Raw genomic sequence first — 19770 nt, 5'->3', positions numbered from 1 at the left:
ACAGCTGTAGACTAGGAGACTCAGTGAGTTTATGTTATCAACTATAATTCACCCCTCCTAGAGAAGATTGCCATGGAAGCACCAGAAAAGATAGGGCCATTAATCCCAACTGCCTTGATTTCTCCCTGCTGGGCTTCCCATCTCAGTGCCCTTGCTCTCAGTGTTCTTTCCTGCTTCTCTGTCTGGGACAGAAAACCTTTTCCATTGCTCAAGCCACAATACTCCTCAGAAAACTTCAGACTGGGCATGGGGTCAATTTTAATCTTTTGTTCGTTGCCCCAGCAAAAGGAATATAATATCTAACAGGAAACAAAGCCAATGCCTCTAGAGAAATAGACTTATTTCTTTGGAATCTGGCCACAAGTAAGTCTGTATAGTCTGACTAACAGAATAAATAGGCTTTTATTTGGATGTATATCTGAAGCTGTAGTTGTTTCTAATTCCAATTCTACCTTTCGTCATCCTTTGTTAACAACATCTAGTTGTAGTTTCCAAATAAATCTTATATGAAAGAATGGTGCTCCTATTACCACATTTGGAAGTATCTAGAAATTTTGGAGTTCTTTACTGAATAGCCACATTGATTCTTAAAAAAAAAATAAAAATAAAAACTTCACTGGTTTAAGGTAGAGGTAGGGGAAGAGTAATGTCTACTTTAAGACAAAGAAGCTGGGCTATAGGTTGCTGAAAAGTCCTAATCCCTGGTAGAGATTCTGTGAGGAGCTAAGCTAAGCTAACTGTGGATTTGTTGATCACCCCTGTTCTAAATGAGGTCTTCCCATTGTGAAATCAGAAAGACCAGTCTAATATATATATATATATGTGTGTGTGTGTGTGTGTGTGTATGTATATAGAATATATATATATATTCTTTCTCCCATTCATCTATTGATAGCATTAGGTTGATTCCATATGTTGCTATTGGAAACAGTGCTGCAGTAAACATGGGAGTATAGTTATCTCTTTGACATACTGATTTAATTTTCTGCTATAAAGGGAAACAAAATCCTGTCATGTGGTATGGTATGGATGAGTCTGGAGGACATTATATTAAGTGAAATATTAAGACAAAAAAAAAAAAACAAATACCACATGATCTCACTCAAATGAAGAATATGAAAAAGTTTTCTATAAAGTCTTAAACAGTAGAATGGTGGTTACCAGAGTCTGGATAGTTAAGTGGGAGGGAGGGATTGAGAGATGTTTGTCAAAAGATAAATAATTACAGTTAGATTAGAGGAGGCTGTTCGAGAAATCTATTGCACAGCATGGTGACTATAGTTAATGATGACATATTGTATTCTTGAAAAATGAAAAGATAGTGAACATTTAGTGGTGTTCTCCCTACACAAATGATAGCTATGTGAGGTAGTGCATATGCTAATTAGCTAGATTTAACTATTCCACACTGTATATATACTTTAAAACATGTTGTACACAATAAACACTTGAAATTTAATCTGTCAATTAAAAACATAATAAAAGAAATCCCCAAAAACTTTGATGGGTAGTATTGCAAAAGAAAATGAAAACTGTAATTTTGACCTGACCCAGAGATTGAACAAATTTAAAAAATTCCTGCATCCAATCCAACTCAAGAGACATGGTGTCATGTGACCAACACCAAGATTAAACTTGTATCCTAAGGAAAATAAAAGGAGAGTTTAGTTTCCCATAACTCTAGACCTCTGCTGTTCAATACAGTAGTTAAGAGCCATATGTGGCTATTGAGCCCTTGAGAAGTGGCCAGTTCAAATTGCAACATACTATAATTGTAAAGTGCACAACTGATTTTGAAGGCTTAGTACAAAAAGAATGAATAATACAAAATAGCTCTTTCATACTTTAAAATATTGATTACATGTTAAAGTGGTTGTCAGCAAAGCCTGAGTCCTGTTCTCTCACTCTCCTACCTGCATAGCAGGAGTTTCACCTCTCACTCCACCTTCTCCACCAACTACCGGTCCCTGGGGTGAGTCCAACTGCCCAGCTACAGCACCTGGCAGATCAGCAGTGCGGCCAGCGTCTATGCAGGTGCTGGGGGCGGGGGTGGGGGGGCTCGGGTTCCCTGATCTCTACGTTCTGGTCCATCAGCTTCTAGGTGGCTTGAAGTCTGGGGGCCTGGCCACAGGGATGGCCAGGGGTCTGGCAGGAATGGGAGGCATCCAAGATGAGAAGGAGACCATGCAAGGCCTGAATGACTGCCGGGCCTCCTAGGTGGACAGAGTGAGGAGCCTGGAGACTGAGAATTGGAAGCTGGAGAGCAAAATCCAGGAGCATCTGGAGAGGAAGGGACCCTGGGTCAGAGACTGGGGGTGTTACTTCAAGACCTTTGAGTACCTAAGGGCTCAGATCTTCGCAAATACTGTGGACTATGCCCGCATCATTCTGCAGATCAAAAATGCCCATCTTGCGGCTGCTGACTTTAGAATCAAGTATGAGACAGAGCTGGTCATGTGCCAGTCTGCGGAGAGTGACTTCCATGGGCTCCACAAGGTCGTTGATAACACCAATGTCACTCAGCTGCAGTTGGAGACAGAGATCGAGGCTGTCAAGGAGGAGTTGCTCTTCATGAAGAACCACGAAGAGGAAGTAAAAGGCCTACAAGCCCAGATTGCCAGATCTGGGTTGACCATGGAGATAGATGCTCCCAAATCTCAGGACCGCGCCAGACATGGCAGACATTAGGTGCAATACGACGAGCTGGCTGGGAAGAACTGAGAGAAGCTGGACAAGTTCTGGTTTCGCAGGTTGAGGGGAGCACCACAGTGGTCACACGCAGTCCGCTAAGGTCGGAGCTGCTGAGATGATGCTCATGGAACTGAGACATACAGTCCAGTCTTTGGAGATAGACCTGGACTGGATGAGAAATCTGAAAGCCAGCTTAGAGAACAGCCTGAGGGAGTTGGAGGCCCGGTATGCCCTGCAGATGGAGCAGCTCAACGGGATCCTGCTGCACCTGGAGTCAGAGCTGGCACAGACCTGAGCAGAGAGGCAGCGCTAGGCCCAGGAGTAGTAAGCCCTGCTGAACATCAAGGTCAAGCTGGAGGCTGAGATGGCCACCTACCGCCACCTGCTGGAAGACAATGAAGACTTCAATCTTGGTTGTTGCCTTGGACAGCCCCAACTCCATGCAAACCATCCAAAAGACTACCACCCGCCAGATAGTGGACGGCAAAGTGGTGTCTGAGACCAATGACACCAAAGTTCTGAGACATTAAGCCAGCAGAGGCAGAGTACCGTTTAGGGAGCAGGAGGCCAATAAAAAGTTCAGAGTTTAAAAAAAATATTGGTTACATGTTAAAGTGATACTATTTCAGATATGCTAAGTAAAATAACATATTAAATTCAATTTTACATGTTTTCTTTCACTTTTTAAAGATAGCTACTAAAAATTTAAAATGACATGTGGTTTGCATTATATTAATATTTCTCTTATAGTCATTATAGGGCTGCTATAGAGTATAGGGAAAGTTATAACATATTAGGCAAAATGGAAGGGCCAGTTTGTGTCTTCCAACTTATAAATGTACCTTCATATATTTACACTTAATTCTCACCTTTGGGAAACAGGTTTTTACTTTCTCAGAAAACAGAGGAAAGCTGAGTCTAGGAAGGTCCAACACTCTTTAGGACAACTACCATTGTTGATGAAAAAAATGGGTGAGGGTGGACTTCCTCAGAGTGTAAAAAAGAGTATCATCTTTCCAGAGATGGCTGCATTTGCTTTTTAACAGGTCTCCCACCGTCTACTCTTGACCTCTTCTTATCCATTCTCATAGGATGATATTTTGTTAATGAGATTTTGATCATGTGTCAATCCTCTGCTTAAAATTCTTTATGGTGTTCCATGGCCTTTTAACACGGCCTAAAAGACCCAGCATGCTCCGGTTCCTGCTTAAACTCTAGGCTCAGTTCCTGAGTACTAAAATTGCAAATTTTAACAATCCTTTCAGGTCTTCAAAAATACCAGGGTCCCTTTCCTCCTGCTTCACAGGTTTGTATCCTCAGCCTATCCCCACACCTCCCTTCACTTTTAACCAATTCTTATGGGCACTAACTTGAATAGGGTGGGCTTTTCTGAACTCCCCAGACTGGGGAGGTCCTATGTACTTAATATATGTCATCCCATGACTAGTGAAAACCATTTTATCATATAGATATTTATAAACATCTAATAGACTATCTGGAATTGGTAGATACCTAATCTACCAATCTGCCATCTACTTATTTATTCCCAAGGAGAATGTGGCTACTAGGTGGAGTGGGAAGCATCGCTCCACGTAGTGGAGAAGCTCTGTTACTTCAGTGGGAAGCTGTTACTGGTTAACAGAGATGGGACCAAGGAAAAGATCTGCTTGGTGATGGAAAAATAAGATCGAGAAGGCCTCAGCCCATCTCATTGGGAACTTCCTGGGATGGACTGTTGGAGAAGCCCTATTTGTCCCACAGGCACCATGGCAATGGGGTTGAGGCCCCTGGGTTTGTCACAATCCTACAGAAGAGAGGCAAAATTCTCAACTCACCTGAGGCAGGCAGCATTTGTCTTTTTTCAGAAGCAGACTCTGAAGCAGAGATTTGCATGCAGGAAGTTTATCGAGAAACATACAGGAGAACAATGATTGTCAGGGAGTAAGAGGAGCAAAATGGGGCAGAAGAAGAAATTAAACTATGATTTAGTTGTCTCAAATGACTCAGTCAACCCAATGGGACCTCTCGAGCTAGGATGACTCTTCAGTGTTGTTTAAGATTAAAGAAAGAGAGTCAAGATTTTGTATTCTTATATCAGCCGTCACTGGGTGTGAACTGAGCTGGAGAAGGAAAAGTAACCTTTGGCGAAGGCTCTCTCTTTGGCCAAAGGGGAGTGACTTAGTTATGAACTTCCAGTAGCTGACACCCCCAGTATCTGAAAGAATGAGCACTTTGAACAACAGCATCCTCTAAATAATTTACTGGGATCCAAGATTGTTCTGTGAGAATGAGAAGTCTGAGCTCACAGAGCAATGTGAAATTTCCCAGCTCACTGCATGAGGTTTCCTAGCACACTGTCAGGATATACAGGCTTACGGGTAATGACCAACACTGCACAGACATGATCCATGTGGTTACGTGCAGGAGCCACTCCCTACTTGGCCTCTCTGCCCAATCACCCATCCCTGTGAGCTGTATGTATCCTTAGCTCTGTGCCTTTCCAGCAAATCTGGGGACTAACTTGGGCTTTGTCCAGGTTGTCTATGAGTCCTCTGGGACCTGCCAATTGGTAATAACATCCTGCTTGCCCAGTGGTGCTCACAGTCACCATCACAGCCCTGGGAAAATATCAAGAATAAACTTTCTTTTCAGATGAAGATGACAGAAACAGTGACAAGTTGGTTCACAGGAATTCAGCAGTGGAAAATGAGGTCAGTTTCTGGGTCTATAGTTGGGGGAAGACTATTGCCAGCTGAATTCTGCCCTTCTCAGAGCCCTTGTGACAGGGGTTATTTCTCGGCTTGTCTAGTGTGGCTCTCCCAATACCTCTGGTCTGACACGTCTTAGTAGTCTTAAGCTTATTTCCCTCTGACTTAGAATAGTTGTTCTCTCCCGGCCTGACTCCTCAAATAAACTTTCTCCTCTTGGCTTCTACCATTTAGATGCTAGTGGATATGGAGGCTTTTCTGTGAAATGTGACCTGTCCCTCTCTCTTTAATCTCCTTCTTAACAGTGGTCTGGACTCTATGAGAGTGGGGGAAAGGGAGAGAAAAGAATATAGATGGAAAAGGATTAGGGGAGGGTTGAGAGTTAATCTGTGAGCCTACAGACACCTACCAATGTCTTTAAGCCTTCATGGTCAGCCTGAGGCATTCACAGGGCCATTTGGAATGGTCCTAGGTGGCATCCTCACCATATGTATTGTGCATGTAGATACAGCTGATTTGCTACCTCTACCCAAGTCTTGCCGGAGCCAGTACTCACGTTTCATAACTTTGGAAAATTTTAGCTGCACAGACCTCAAGGGATGCATTTGATGTCCCTTTGACATTCAGAGACCGCTGTGCAGCCATTCTGAATAGAAAATCCTCTTCATCATTGTTACCCACAAACTAGGGCAGGAGGTCGTCATGGTGATTGAACTGGAGACTTAGGGAGTTCCTGGGGCTGAGCAGGGAGGGCTGTAGTGGAACCTTCTTGAATTTTCCAGAAAACTCTTCATGAAAATTCCCAGACCTTCCAGAGTCTGAAAATTTTCTCCCTTTCCTAGTTATTTCTGTGTTGTGGAGTCTCCCTCCAGGCTGATCCAAGACTTTAAAGGGCACATCATCAAAGAGAGCCCAGAGACCAGGAGGACACTGCCCTGTGCCAGGCTTACTTTATTATCCATGTTGTGAGTGGAGCTCTGCCTCCTAGTGTTTGATTTCTGTATCTTCCTCTTTTATTAGGTCATTATCATGGACCCGCTCTTTCTGTGCCCTCCCTCCCCTACAGTTTCTGTAAGTTCTTGCCTCTTGTTTTTCTCCCACTATCATAGAGTTCAGGACACTGTTAAGAAGGAGATTGAGGAGAGAGGGCCTGATCATATCCCATAGATGGAGATTCTCTTCCTGCTAGAAGCAGTGCAGAGTGATTACTAGGGACCAAAGGAACCCTCTTATTACTGAACACATCCAGGATTTCACCACCTTCTCTTATGGCAGAGATTCAGCAGATCTCTTTCTGCCATGAAGCACCCAGAGCATCACTTAAGGTGAGGAATATTGAGGCTCAATCAGTGACCCCCTCAAAAGACACGCCACTGTTTGCTACATGATTCCTATGCTTACATTTAGCCTCTGCCTTATCACCTTCCTGTATTTCTCAGTCTTTTAAGACACTAATACACTTATTTATTTTTTAATCTAATCATATGAGTGTTTACTTATTCAGCCAACATTACTGATTACCGACTAGATTGAGGGTGCTTCTGGAGCTCACCCTGGGGTTGCCGAAATAAGTAATGCAGAGTCCCTGCTCTTTAAAGACTGACATGATGACTGGCTTAGAGTGTGAGGTCTTAATGCAGGGACAAAGTGGTAAAGGCGTTATAATAGGAAAGAAAAGGAGATATGTCATACTACCTTACAGAATCTGAGCACAACTTCACAAAAGAAAGTTTTCTTGGATTGAATTAGGTGAATAAGTACCAATTGAACAACATCTACTCTTTGGTAATTGTCCTCTGCTTTGTGGTTGAAGAACTAAATACAGCTTTGCCTTTAGGTTCCTGGGAATAAAGTCCTTTCTGCTTTTCCTCTAAGAATCATAGAGGGACCTCCTGTTTAATAATAATTAATTACAATTTATTTAAAAAAAATTCAAGAGCTTTAAGAGTACAAGTGGTTTTGGTTACATGGATGAATTGTATAGTGATGAAGTCTGGGCTTTTAGTGTACCCATCACCTGAATAGTGTACATTGTGCTCAATAGGTGATTTTTTTAATGCCTTATCCACCTCCCATCCCCCCCTACTCTGAGTCAGAAATCAAGTTAAAATAAGTAAAAAAAATTAACATTTACTAAGCAGTTGTAGACTTTTACGCTAGGCTTACGAGTCATACAACACAAAGTAGAAGCAGGTTATACTCAGTTACATGTGTCTCTGCTTCTCTGCTTCACCCTCTGTAGTTTGGTTTTAGCCTCACTGCTCTGCTCACACTACTACTATTCATGTCTTGAGTGCCTTCCAGAAATGCACAACTGTTCTCTGACTTCTTAGCTAAAAAATGAGAAATGGGCTGAAGTGTGCAACAGAAGGAGGTAGGCAAAAAAGACAATGGACTTTCTACGTGGAATGTTAAGCACTGAAAGGTGAATTTTTGTAAGATAATGAGATTCCCCTGGATGTCTCAATAAAAATGTCGTTGTTATTTCAAGTTGACTCTAGAAGAAAAACAGAAAAGCCTGGGAGATATATGCCCACGTGGCATTTCAGACTTTATAGCTATCATATTCAGAGTTTTGGGGTAATATGATTGTCATCATTAATTTGTACAAAAAGCACTCTGAGTAATCTATAGATGCATTATCCACAAGAACTAAGTCATTCTTGACTTTTTAATCTTTACACGCACATGTGCACTACCATCCCAATAGAGAAAAATACAGTTATTTCAGACGACTACTGTCCTTTAAGGACAAACATACAGACATACACGTATCCAGTTTCAAGTTTTTTTCTTTTAGTATTTCAAGGGTGAATCCTATGGACAAGGTTAAACACAACATCTTGCTACTTCATGTTAACATGGGGTTGTCAAAGACACTGAATTGTTATCATGATGAGAGGTAAACATCAAAAGTTTGAAAAAGAGAAGGAGAGTCATGGAGACAAAGAAGAAAAGAAAGAAGCCTGTGATCTAATTCTCAGTCATCTTCTATTGCTATCATTAAAATAATTATAACTATAATTTGTAGACTAATTTACATATCAAGGCTTTACATACATTACTTAATTAATATTTACAATAAACCTGTAAGATTGATGTTATTTATAACATAGGGAAATCAAGACTGAGAGAGTTTTAGTATCCTGCCAAGGTTTTATTCCTAGAATATGAAATGGACAAAATTTAAACTAAGTCTGTTTTCCTCCAGTGCCTTTATTAATCTCACTACATTGTGAAATGTTCACCATGCTGTCTTATAATTATAAAGTATAATAAGATATGTTTCTTTAAGAAAACAAACCGTTAAGACAATGATAGAATTTCTAGAGATATGTCAGAAAGTTATGGATAATAAAGGAAGATTACAAAGTGCTCTGAACATAATCAGTATTCATCTGACACAGGCAATGAGTCCTTTTAAGGGGCGACAGTGCACTTTGAATTTTGAAGGACCAATTCAGATAAAGGAATTTGAAGACAGATTCCACAAAAGGCATAAGTAAGCCTAGTGTATACATATAACTCCAAGAATGCAGGGATGATTAGTAAAATATATATGTAGAAATATATTAACTGTAAGACAAAAGTAATGCACAAAAGATAACTTTTGATAACCTTTTATGCCAGTCTCAAAGTATGATTTTATTCCATGCATTAAATTCACCAAAGGATTTTAATCTTAGGAGTAATATGTGAGATCTGCATTTTAGAAAAAAATCCATGACTTCAGAGTTGAGAGTGAATTGGGAAGGTATTTATGGCAAAGGCAGACAGATGTTATGAAATAGTCCAGGTGAGAGAAGTTGGGTGTGAACTAAGGCAGTGATATTGAGGGTTGAGAAGAAGGAGTGGATATAAGAGGGGTTAAAATAAAGTCAATGCAAATTGGTGAATGAATGAAAGGGGATGAGGATTATGAGCAAAGACAGGTTTCAAGTTTTTGGCTAGGGTTGTGTAGGTAGCTAGGGATGTAATTCAAAATTATTGCCAAAAAGTAAGTAAAACAAATTTGGGAAAAATAGGTGAATTAATCCAATGTTGAATACATTGAGGATGTGGTGTACAGATATTCATAAAGCAAATGGAAAAATGAATTTATATTTCAGAAGGATATTTGGGTAAAGAAACATAAATTTGGAAGAAATAAAAGTATATAAACAGTTAAAACCATGGGAATAAATGAAGTCAATTAAGAGATAATTACAGAGTAGGGAAGAAAGGAGAGGATGGATCCCTGGAATCAATGACATAATAACATAGAGAAAATGGTGGGACTGAGGCTACGGGGGGAATAACTCTAGAGTGCCATGTCATGGAAACAGAGGAAGACTATTTCAAAAACAACAGATTGATTTACAGTGGTCGTTAATGCCAAGAGGCTAATAAAAATAACTCTTTGAAGTTGACAGTTCCAAAATATAAGCAACTGATTAGTAGAGTTTAAGTATCTCTCCAAAAGCAACTTATGTTTACTCTTATCTCTAAACAAAACTAAGCTTGTATTAATTCAGACATGTGGATGTCTCACCTGTAAAACAATCATCTCCACCAAAGGAGATTTTCTTCCCTGTAGCTACCTTTATTCCCTTCGGTTGCAGGTAAAGTCACTTTATTCTTCTCATGATGGTGGCTGCCCAATTTGGACAATGTGATAATGTAGCAGGAATGCAGAAATCATGACTTTGGTTTCTTTTTTCTCTTTCCTCTCCAAGCCGTTGAAAATACTCCTTATCAATTCAAGCTGGAGGCTACCCCAGCCTTCTTTTTTCCTGGTAGGGATTCCGGGTTTAGAGGAAAGCCAGCACTGGATCACACTGCCCCTGGGCATCTTTTACCTCCTTGCTCTAGTGGGCAATGTTACCATTCTCTTCATCATCTTGATGGACCCATCCTTACAGCAACCTATGTACCTCTTCCTGTCCATGCTAGCTGCCATTGACCTGGTTCTGGCCTCCTCCACTGCACCCAAAGCCCTTGCAGTGCTCCTAGTTCATGCCCATGAGATTGTGTACACCGTCTGCCTGATCCAGATGTTCTTCATCCATGCATTCTCCTCCATGGAGTCAGGGGTACTTGTGGCCATGGCTGTGGATCACTATGTAGCCATTTGTCACCCCTTGCACCATTCCACGATCCTGCATCCAGGAGTCATAGGGTGCATCGGAATGGCGGTGCTGGTGCGGGGATTACTAGTCCTCATCCCCTTCCCCATTCTGTTGCAAAAACTTATCTTCTGCCAAACCACCGTCATAGGCCATGCTTATTGTGAATATATGGCTATTGTAAAACTTGCCTGCTCAGAAACCACAGTCAACCGAGCTTATGGGCTGACTGTGGCCTTGCTTGTGATTGGGCTGGATGTCCTGGCCATTGGTGTTTCCTATGCCCACATCCTCCAGGCAGTGCTGAAGGTACCAGGGAGTGAGGCCCGCCTTAAGGCCTTTAGCACATGTGGATCTCATGTTTGTGTCATCCTGGTCTTCTATGTCCCTGGAATTTTCTCCTTCCTCACTCACCACTTTGGTCACCATGTACCCCATCATGTCCATGTTCTTCTGGCCACACTGTATCTCCTCATGCCACCTGCACTCAATCCTCTTGTCTATGGGGTGAAGACTCAGCAGATCCGCCAGTGAGTGCTCAGGGTGTTTACACAAAAGGATTGATCTGAACATATTCTCATTGTGTCCTTCAGAGGCTCCTTCTGAGGACATAGCCGGGAGCCTACGACTTGTGTAGATTACATGAATACAGACCATTTGCAGTGAGTAGTCCTTCTAGTCTTACTAGTGCCATGCTAAAGAACACCTACAGATACTTGGCTTATTGGGATGTACCTGGACACCTGGATTTGTGAATATTTTTGCTGTGTTTTCTTTTGTTCTCAATTTCAACATTTCTCTACTCCTTGTGTCAGTAGGACTTGGGGATAGGAGAAATAGATGATAGCTCTGAATGTGTCATCTTTCTCACCTTTGCCCAGTGGTAGGCTGTGGTACACTGTCTGGAATTGTGCAGTTCCACCCTTTGGTTGTTTTTAGGTTTAGAGTTTCTTCAAAACCTCTAAGTTAGTGCTGGGACTCCCAGATCATTGGCTCCTGTTTACCAATAGGGTCTCTTCAAAGCAGCTGAGAAGGTCACAATGTAAGAAAATAGCATTTATTGCAATATGGATATTACTTATTTATTTAAAATAAACATAAGTGGAGAAGTTATGGTAATAGGTTCTAGGAATAATAAAATACAATTTCCATTTTCAAGGAAGAAATCTGTCTAGTAAATTTATTTTAAAAGATGTCTCTTTGTATTTTGTATTTTTAACTTATTTATATCAGTGCTTTGGATAAAGAAGGAATGAGACCAAGTACTGCATATATGTTTGTTTTATAAATATTCATTTAAAACACCAAAAATAACCATATAATTATTAGCATCTAATAATTATAAAATGTGCTGGATTCCAGTGTAGGTAAACATAGCTATAATAAATAAAGCAATAAGTATAGTAGCAGTTATGGACACTTAAAAATTAGTTTCTCTTTTGGAAATAGGGCATGTGGAGTAGTGTCAATTAGATCTTCCATTTCTGTTAATAGGAACTGGGTGAAAAGTTAAAAGACAACTGCTACAATTGATATATTGCAACCTGTTTGTTGATGTTTCCCTAAGATCTAGCTTAATTATTTCTGTTCCTAGAAGGTGACACATTTTGTTTAGTCATGGAAGAAGTCAAGTCATTGCTACCTTGAGGTAAGATGCTCAGGTGATAAGATTTATTTTGGGATTTCATATTGGTAGGAGGGATAGAGTTAATAGTTGGTTTTTCTAGTTTCTCTTTTCATAGTAAATTTTACTCATAACTAATACTCTGTCTTAGAGGCTTAGTATTAGGCCTTTAACTTGGCCGTTGCAAGTAGATGAATTAGGGAGGACTGGTATGAGCTGTTTTTATTGCAGGAGGAATTACGCATTCTAATCAGCTTGATTCCCAGTGTAGGGCTGAAACTCTGGTAAATTGTCCTAGAGAAACTCAGGCTATGATGTGTGACATCTATTGTACAAACTCTCTTAACCCTAGAGAGTCTAAGCTTCATTTTGGTAGGCTATAATAGGAAGTCATTTGCTTATCTTTCCATTTAGACCACTTGCTGATGCTTGCGGAGTGGATATGATAATAGGATCTCAGGCAGCTTTCTTGGATCACAAGACAGAAATGTGAACTGAAGATGGAAGGATAACAATACAGAAAAGCTTTGTTCCTGACACTGTCTGGGCCACCAACCATGACTTGAACCTGAAACGGAAATAAACCTGTATCTGGGTTAACCTACCATATGGGAATCTTTGTTGCAACAGACCAACCTACAGCCTAAAAAGTATACGTTTTTCATCTCAGATCTTCCAAGTGGGATACGTATTCTTTTGCCTGAAGTATATCTTTTAGAATTCCTCTTGTAAAGGTTTGCAGGGTTTTTTTTGTTTTAAAATGTCTTTAATGCAGGGTTCTCTGGTACGTCATAATTAGGAAATATAAGGGGAACCAGAGGACAAAGAAGAGACTCTTAATTACCTTCTGTTAATTCTAAATCTTTGCAACTCTTCCTACTACCTTATTTCACCTGGACATGAGGCAATTTAATTTGAAAATTAAACTCCAAGCACAATTATCCAGCCATCTGAAAGACATCACAAAATCTCATAAATGGAACGTTTGTGGAATATAAAATGCAAAAAGAATGAGTGACTGTTTTCCAGGTTTCTCTCTAAAAAGCAGGTCATAGTCTCTTATACAGGTTAGGCTATGGTATTTAAATACAAAAAAAGAGAGCATTTACTACCATCCTTACATATCCATGAGGCAGGTCCTGAAACAGATTAGAACATGTTTTCTACTTTTGAAACACAATAACCCCATCCATTGCATCCATTGCTCCCAACAATCTCTGCCTAACTGTATTAGTGACCCTTCTTCCCATATGGAAAAGCAAAGCAAAGGAGAGGAGAAACCGGAGAGAAGAGAGATGTATTTACTCCCGTATGTCCCCCGTGTGGTGAGAGGAAGAAGAGCCTTCCTCTGTGGAAGTATAAAGTGCAGGGAATGAGTTTTGTTCTAATAGGCGGTATGAGGGAGGCTTCTTATTTTTTGAGTGAGGGGACTTTAGGCTTATTGCTAATGTCACATGGGGGCAAAAAGTCATGGGGAGCAGGGGCAGGAAATTTTTTTTTTTTTTTTTTTTTTTTTTGGTGTGTGTGCAGGGTCATAGTCTCTTATCAATACAGAATTAAATTGGAAAACATTAACAATAAGATAGCATGAAAATAGTTAAATAATTGGAAACTAAACTAAATACATCTCAATAACCCATGGATCAAGTAGGAAATCACAGAGAAAGTTAGAAAATATTTCAAACTGATGGAAAAGTACGTATGGCAAAAGTTGTGAGATGCAACCAAAGAGAAAACAGAGAAAAATTTATACTTTAAATGCCTATATTAGAAAAGAGTAAAGTTGTAAAATCAACTACCTAAGTTGACAACTTAAGAATTTAGAAAAGGAACAATAAATTAATTCCAAGGTAAACAAGAGTAAGGTATTCATAGTGATGAGGGCAGAATAGAGAAGGGCCAAAATGGCCGACTAGACAGCCAGAAAGAGCTTCTCCCACCAAGAGACAAAACCATCAAGAATACTCACAACACTGTGAGCAGATCTTTGGAATGGAGAAATTGAGAGCAGACTGAGGCAGGACACAGACGCTGGGCTGAAAGAGGAGGAAGCTGGAAATCCTGCACCAGGTCTCATTTCTGGCCTTGAGTGGCTCCTGGGGAAGGGGTGAATTGAATAGGCATGATGTGGACCACTCTCCATGTACCTCTGGAATCCTAGCTGCAAGGGACCCCACAACTCCCATGAGTATTTGAACTATCAGGGAGAACTGTTTGGAGACATGGAAGGAACAGGACTCCAGTCCATGTGGAGAACAGAGGGTTTGGCATGGGACTGGCTGCAGTAGAGCACAGTCAGAGACATCCATCCCCCAAGACTTGCCATGCTCCTCTAGGTGGCTTCGACCTTGTTGACTGTTGGACCTGTACAGAACAGGGATATCTTGCCTGTGGGACCAGGCAAGTCTGGTCTGAGTGCTGTGCTGTCTGCCAGCCTCTTTCAGGGTCCCAGCATGGCTGCACGTGCTCGCATCACAGCCTCAGTTGCCAAACCAAGGAGCTTCCCAGTGGCAACTGCCATAGCTCCTTCACTAGCAGACTCCACCTAATTGTCAGAGAGCTTTGGCAGAAGCCCCCCCACCCCTGCTGGCATGCACTCACCTGCCCCCTGCCCCCACTGCTTTGCTAGAGTCATGAAGACATTGACACCCTACCATCACCAATGCACACACATATACACAAACCTCAATGTCACCCTACCCCTGCCAATGCACACGTATGCATGGACCCCACCATGCCATTAAACTACCACTGTCATTGCATTGTCACTGCCACCATGCCACCACTCTGCCACTGCCAGCACATGTGCTGCCCTGACACTGCCTTAGCAAACATGCAAGTGAGAACTCTCCTGCCTCTTCCCTGATGAAGCACTTTTGGCAGCACCCTCCATTGGACTGTGAACACTTTGGGTCCCCTAGTGCAGTAGGTGCTTAACTTAGAGGGGCCAGAGAACAAAGCCATGGGCCTTGTTGCAGCCCCTCTGGGTTACAGCACACAACCCAGGAGTGCTGAGTTGAGCTGTGGCCCCCTGAAAATATCTATACATGAAGACAGTTGATTGAATCCAATTTGCACCACAGTGAAGCCCTTAGGGGCACCAAAGAATATAAAAGCAAAAAACCTCATCCTAAGGACAAATTCAAATATTAAAGGAACATCGCCAACACAGATGAGGAAAAACCAGCATAAGAACTCTGTCAACTCAAAAAGACAGAGTATCTTCTTACCTCCAAATGACCACCTGGTTCCCAGCAATGGTTCTCAACCAGGCTGAGATGGCTGAAATCTCAGACATAGAATTCAGAATCTGGATGGCAACAAAAATGATAGAGATTCAGGAGGAAGTTGAAACCCACTCCAAGGAATCTAAGGAATCCAGTAAAATGATAGAAGAGCTGAAAGACAAATAGCCATTTTAAGAAATAACCAAACTGTTTTGATAGAGCTGAAAAACTCACTACAGGAATTTTGTAATACAATTAGAAATACTAACAGCAGAGGCCGGGCGCGGTGGCTCAAGCCTGTAATCCCAGCACTTTGGGAGGCCGAGATGGGCGGATCACGAGGTCAGGAGATCGAGACCATCCTGACTAACACGGTGAAACCCCGTCTCTACTAAAAAATACAAAAAAACTAGCCGGGCGCGGTGGCGGCGCCTGTGGTCCCAGCTACTCGGGAGGCTGAGGCAGGAGAATGGCGTGAACCCGGGAGGCGGAGCTTGCAGTGAGCTGAGATCCGGCCACTGCACTCCAGCCTGGGCGGCAGAGCGAGACTCCGCCTCAAAAAAAAAAAAAAAAAAAAAAAGAAATACTAACAGCAGAATAGACAAACTAAGGAAATAATCTCAGAGCTTGAAGATTACTCTTTGAATCAATTCATTCAGACAAAAATAAGAAAAAAGAATAAAAAGAATGAACACAACTTTTATTAAATATGCAATTATGTTAAGAGACCAAACCTATGACTGATTTACATGCCTGGAAGAGAGGGAGAGGGAGCAAGCAACTTGGAAAACACATTTGAAAATATTCTCCATGAAAATTTCTCCTACTTCAGTAGAGAGGTTGACATTCAAATTCAGGAAATGCAGAGAACCCCATCTACAAGATGACTATCCTCAAGACACACAGTCATCAGATTCTCCAAGGTTTTCATGAAATAAAATGTATTAAAGGCAGCTAGAAAGAAGGGGCAGACCACTTACAAAAGGAAACCCACCAGATTAACCATGAACCTTTCAGCAAAAACATCACAAACCAAAAGAGACTGGGGACCTATTATCACTATCCTTAAAGAAAAGAAATTCCAATCAAGAACTTCACATCCAGCTAAACTAAGCTTCATAAGTGAAGAAGAAATAAAATCCTTTTAAGACAAGCAAATGATAAGGAAATTTTTTAGCAGCAGACCTGCCTTACAAGAGGTCCTTAAGGAAGTGCTAAGCATGCAAATGAAAGACTGTTGCTGACCACCACTAAAACACACTTAAGTACGTATACTATTGGCACTATAAAGCAAGTACACAATCAAGTCTACATAACAACCAACTAAAAACACGACAGGATCAAATCTGCATATATTAATATTAACCTTGAGAATAAATGGGGTAAAAACCCTACTTAAAATGTTCAAATTTGTAAATTGGATAAAGAAGGAAGACCCAACTCCATGCTGTCTTCAAGAGCCTGTCTCACATGCAATGACATCCATAGGCTCTAAGCAAAGGAATGGAGAAAAATCTACCAAGCAAATGGAACACAAAAAGGGCAAGTGTTGCTATTTTTATTTCACACAGAACTGACTTTAAACCAACAGGGATCAATGAGGACAAAGATGGGCATTACATAATGATAAAGAGTTCAATTCATTGAGAAGACTCAACTATCTTAAATATGTAGGCAGCCAACACTGAGCATTCATAAAAGAAGTCCTTAGAGTCCTACAAAGAGACTTAGATAATCACAGAATAGTAATGGGAGACTTCAATACCTCGTTGATAGCATCATACAGATGATTGAGGCAGAAAACTAGCAAAGATCTTCAGGACCTAAACTCAGCACTTGAATAAATGGACCTAAGAGACATCTACAGAACACTCCACCCAACATCCACAGAGTATACATTCTGCTACTCTGCACAGGGTACTAATCTAAAATCAATAACATGCTCACCTATAACCAATTCTCAATAAATTCAACAAAATTGAAATTATACCAACTATATTCTCAGATAACAGCACAACAAAAATAGAAGTCAATACCAAGAAAATCTCTCAAAACCATACAATTACATGGAAAGTAAACAGTCTGTTCCCGAATGATTTGGGGTAAATAATGCAATTAAGGCAGAAATCAATAAATTATTTGAAACTGATGAGAACAGAGATACAACATATGAGAATCTCTGGGACACAGCTAAAGCAATGTCAAGAGGAAGGCATGTAGTGCCAAATGATCACATCAAAAGTTTAACAACCTAACTTCACACCTAGAGGAACTAGAAAAGCAAGAAGAAAACTCCAAAACTAGTAGAAGAAAAGAAATAACCCAAACCAGAGGTAAACTGAATGAATTTGAGATGCAAAAAACTATACAAAAGATCAATGAAACCAAAACGTTGTTCTGTGAAGGAAAAATTAAGATTGATAAATCACTAGCTAGGCTAATAATAACAAAAGGGAGTATCCAAATAAACACAATCAGAAATGACAAAGAGGACGCTACTACTGACTCCACAAAAATACAGAAAATCTTCAGAGACTATTATGAACATCTCTACAGACACAAATGATAAAATCTAGAAAAAATGGATAAATTCCTGGAACATACGACCTTCCAAGATTAAATGAGGAAGAAATTGAAACCCTGTACAGACCAGTATTGAGTTCCAAATTTGACTCAGTCATAAAAATACCCTAACAATCAGAAAAAGCCCTGGATCATATGGATTCACAAGTGAATTCTTCAAGATGTGTAAAGAAGAGTTGGTACCAATCCCACTGAAACTATTCCAAAGAATTGAGAAGGAGGGACTTCCCAATTTATTCTATGAGACCAGCATCATTTTGATACCAAAATCTGGCAGAGACACAATTAAAAAAGAAAACTTCAGGCCAATATCCCTAATGAACATAGACGTAAAAATCCTAAAAAACAAACAAACAAACAAACAAAACTAGCAAACTAAATCCAGTAGCACATCAAAAAGCTAATCCACCATGATCAGATAGGGTTTATTTCTGTGATGCAAAGTTGGTTCAGCATATACAAATCAATAAATGGGGTTCATCTCATAAACAGAACGAAAACCAAAACTATGTAATCATCTGAATAGACACAGAAAAGTCTTCTGATAACATTCAACATCCCTTCATGTTAAAAACCCACAACAAACTAGGCATCCAAGGAACATCCTTCACAATAATAAAAGCCGCCTATGACTAACCCACACCCGACATCATACTGAATGAGCAAAAGCTGGAAGCACTCCCCTTGACAACTGGAACAAGAAAAGAATGCCCACTCTCAACACTCCTATTCAGCATACTACTCGAATTCCTGGACAGAGCAATCAGGCAAGAAAAAGAAAGAAAAGGCATCCAAATAGGAAGAGACGAAGTGAAACTATCTCTCTCCACAGAAGATATTCATCTAAATCTAGAAAACCCCATGCTTTCTGCCTAAAGGCCCCTAAATCTGATTTTAAAAAAACTTCAGCAAATTCCAGGACACAAAATCAGTGTACAAAAATCAGTAGCATTCCTATACACACCAATACTATCCAAGCTGAGAACCAAGTCAACAATGCAATCCCATTACAATAGCCACAAAAAATTAAAAACCTAGAAGTACAGATAACCAGGGAGATAAAATATCTCTATAACCAGAATTACAAAACACTGCTGAAAGAAATTAGAGACAATATAAAAAAATGGGAAAACATTCCATGCTCATGGATAGAAAGAATTAATATTGTTAAAATATTCCCCATACTGCCCAAAGCAATTTAGAGATTCAATACTATTCCTATCAAGCTACTAATGACATTTTTCACAGAATTAGAAAAAATTATTGTAAAATTCATATGGAACCAAAAAGAGCCTGAATAGCCAAGGCACAAAGAACAAAGCTGCAAACAATACATTACCCAACTTCAAACTGTACTACAGGGCTATGGCAACCAAAAAACATAGTACTGGTACAAAAACAGACACACAAACCTATGGAAAAGATTACAGAACCCAGAAATAATGCTGCACACCTGCAATATTTTATCTTCAACAAAGTCAACAATAACAAGCAATGGGGAAAAGACTCCCTATTCGATAAATGATGCTGGGATATCTGGCTGCCATATGCAGAAGATTGAAACTGGACACCTTCCTATCACCATAAAAAACATCAACTCAAGATGAATTAAAGACTTAAATGTAAAACTTAAATCTATAAAAGCCTATAAGAAAATCTAGGAAATATCATTCTGGATATAGGCCCTGAAAAATATTTTATGATGAAGACTCCAAAAGAAATTGCAACAAAAACAAAAATAGACAAGTGGGACCTTGTTAAACAAAAGAACTTTGCACAGCAAAATAAATTATCAATACAGTAAACAGATAACTTATATAATAGGATAAGAT

At 40.2% G+C, this 19770-nt stretch overlaps 1 protein-coding gene and 1 pseudogene across 1 annotated transcript; both read left to right on the top strand.

Annotated features, from left to right (window-relative positions):
* Nucleotides 1-2118: 2118 nt before the first annotated feature.
* LOC101018278 lies at nucleotides 2119-3241 on the top strand (annotated as a pseudogene).
* Nucleotides 3242-10050: 6809 nt separating this feature from the next.
* LOC101017908 (olfactory receptor 52L1) lies at nucleotides 10051-11612 on the top strand. Its single transcript, XM_021926192.2, has one exon. The coding sequence runs from the start codon at nucleotides 10079-10081 to the stop codon at nucleotides 11036-11038; it is 960 nt and encodes a 319-aa protein (XP_021781884.1). The 5' UTR covers nucleotides 10051-10078; the 3' UTR covers nucleotides 11039-11612.
* Nucleotides 11613-19770: the final 8158 nt, after the last annotated feature.

Source organism: Papio anubis, chromosome 12, assembly GCF_008728515.1.
Source record: "Papio anubis isolate 15944 chromosome 12, Panubis1.0, whole genome shotgun sequence".
In the NCBI taxonomy this organism is placed as follows: Eukaryota; Metazoa; Chordata; class Mammalia; order Primates; family Cercopithecidae; genus Papio; species Papio anubis.
Note: the sequence above shows the minus strand (reverse complement) of the source record. Positions and strands in the feature narration are given on the sequence as shown.

What these genes read in the sequence shown, in the direction of transcription:
- LOC101017908 (XM_021926192.2), top strand. Translation starts at nt 10,079, where the DNA reads ATGACTTTGGTTTCTTTTTTCTCTTTCCTCTCCAAGCCGTTGAAAATA.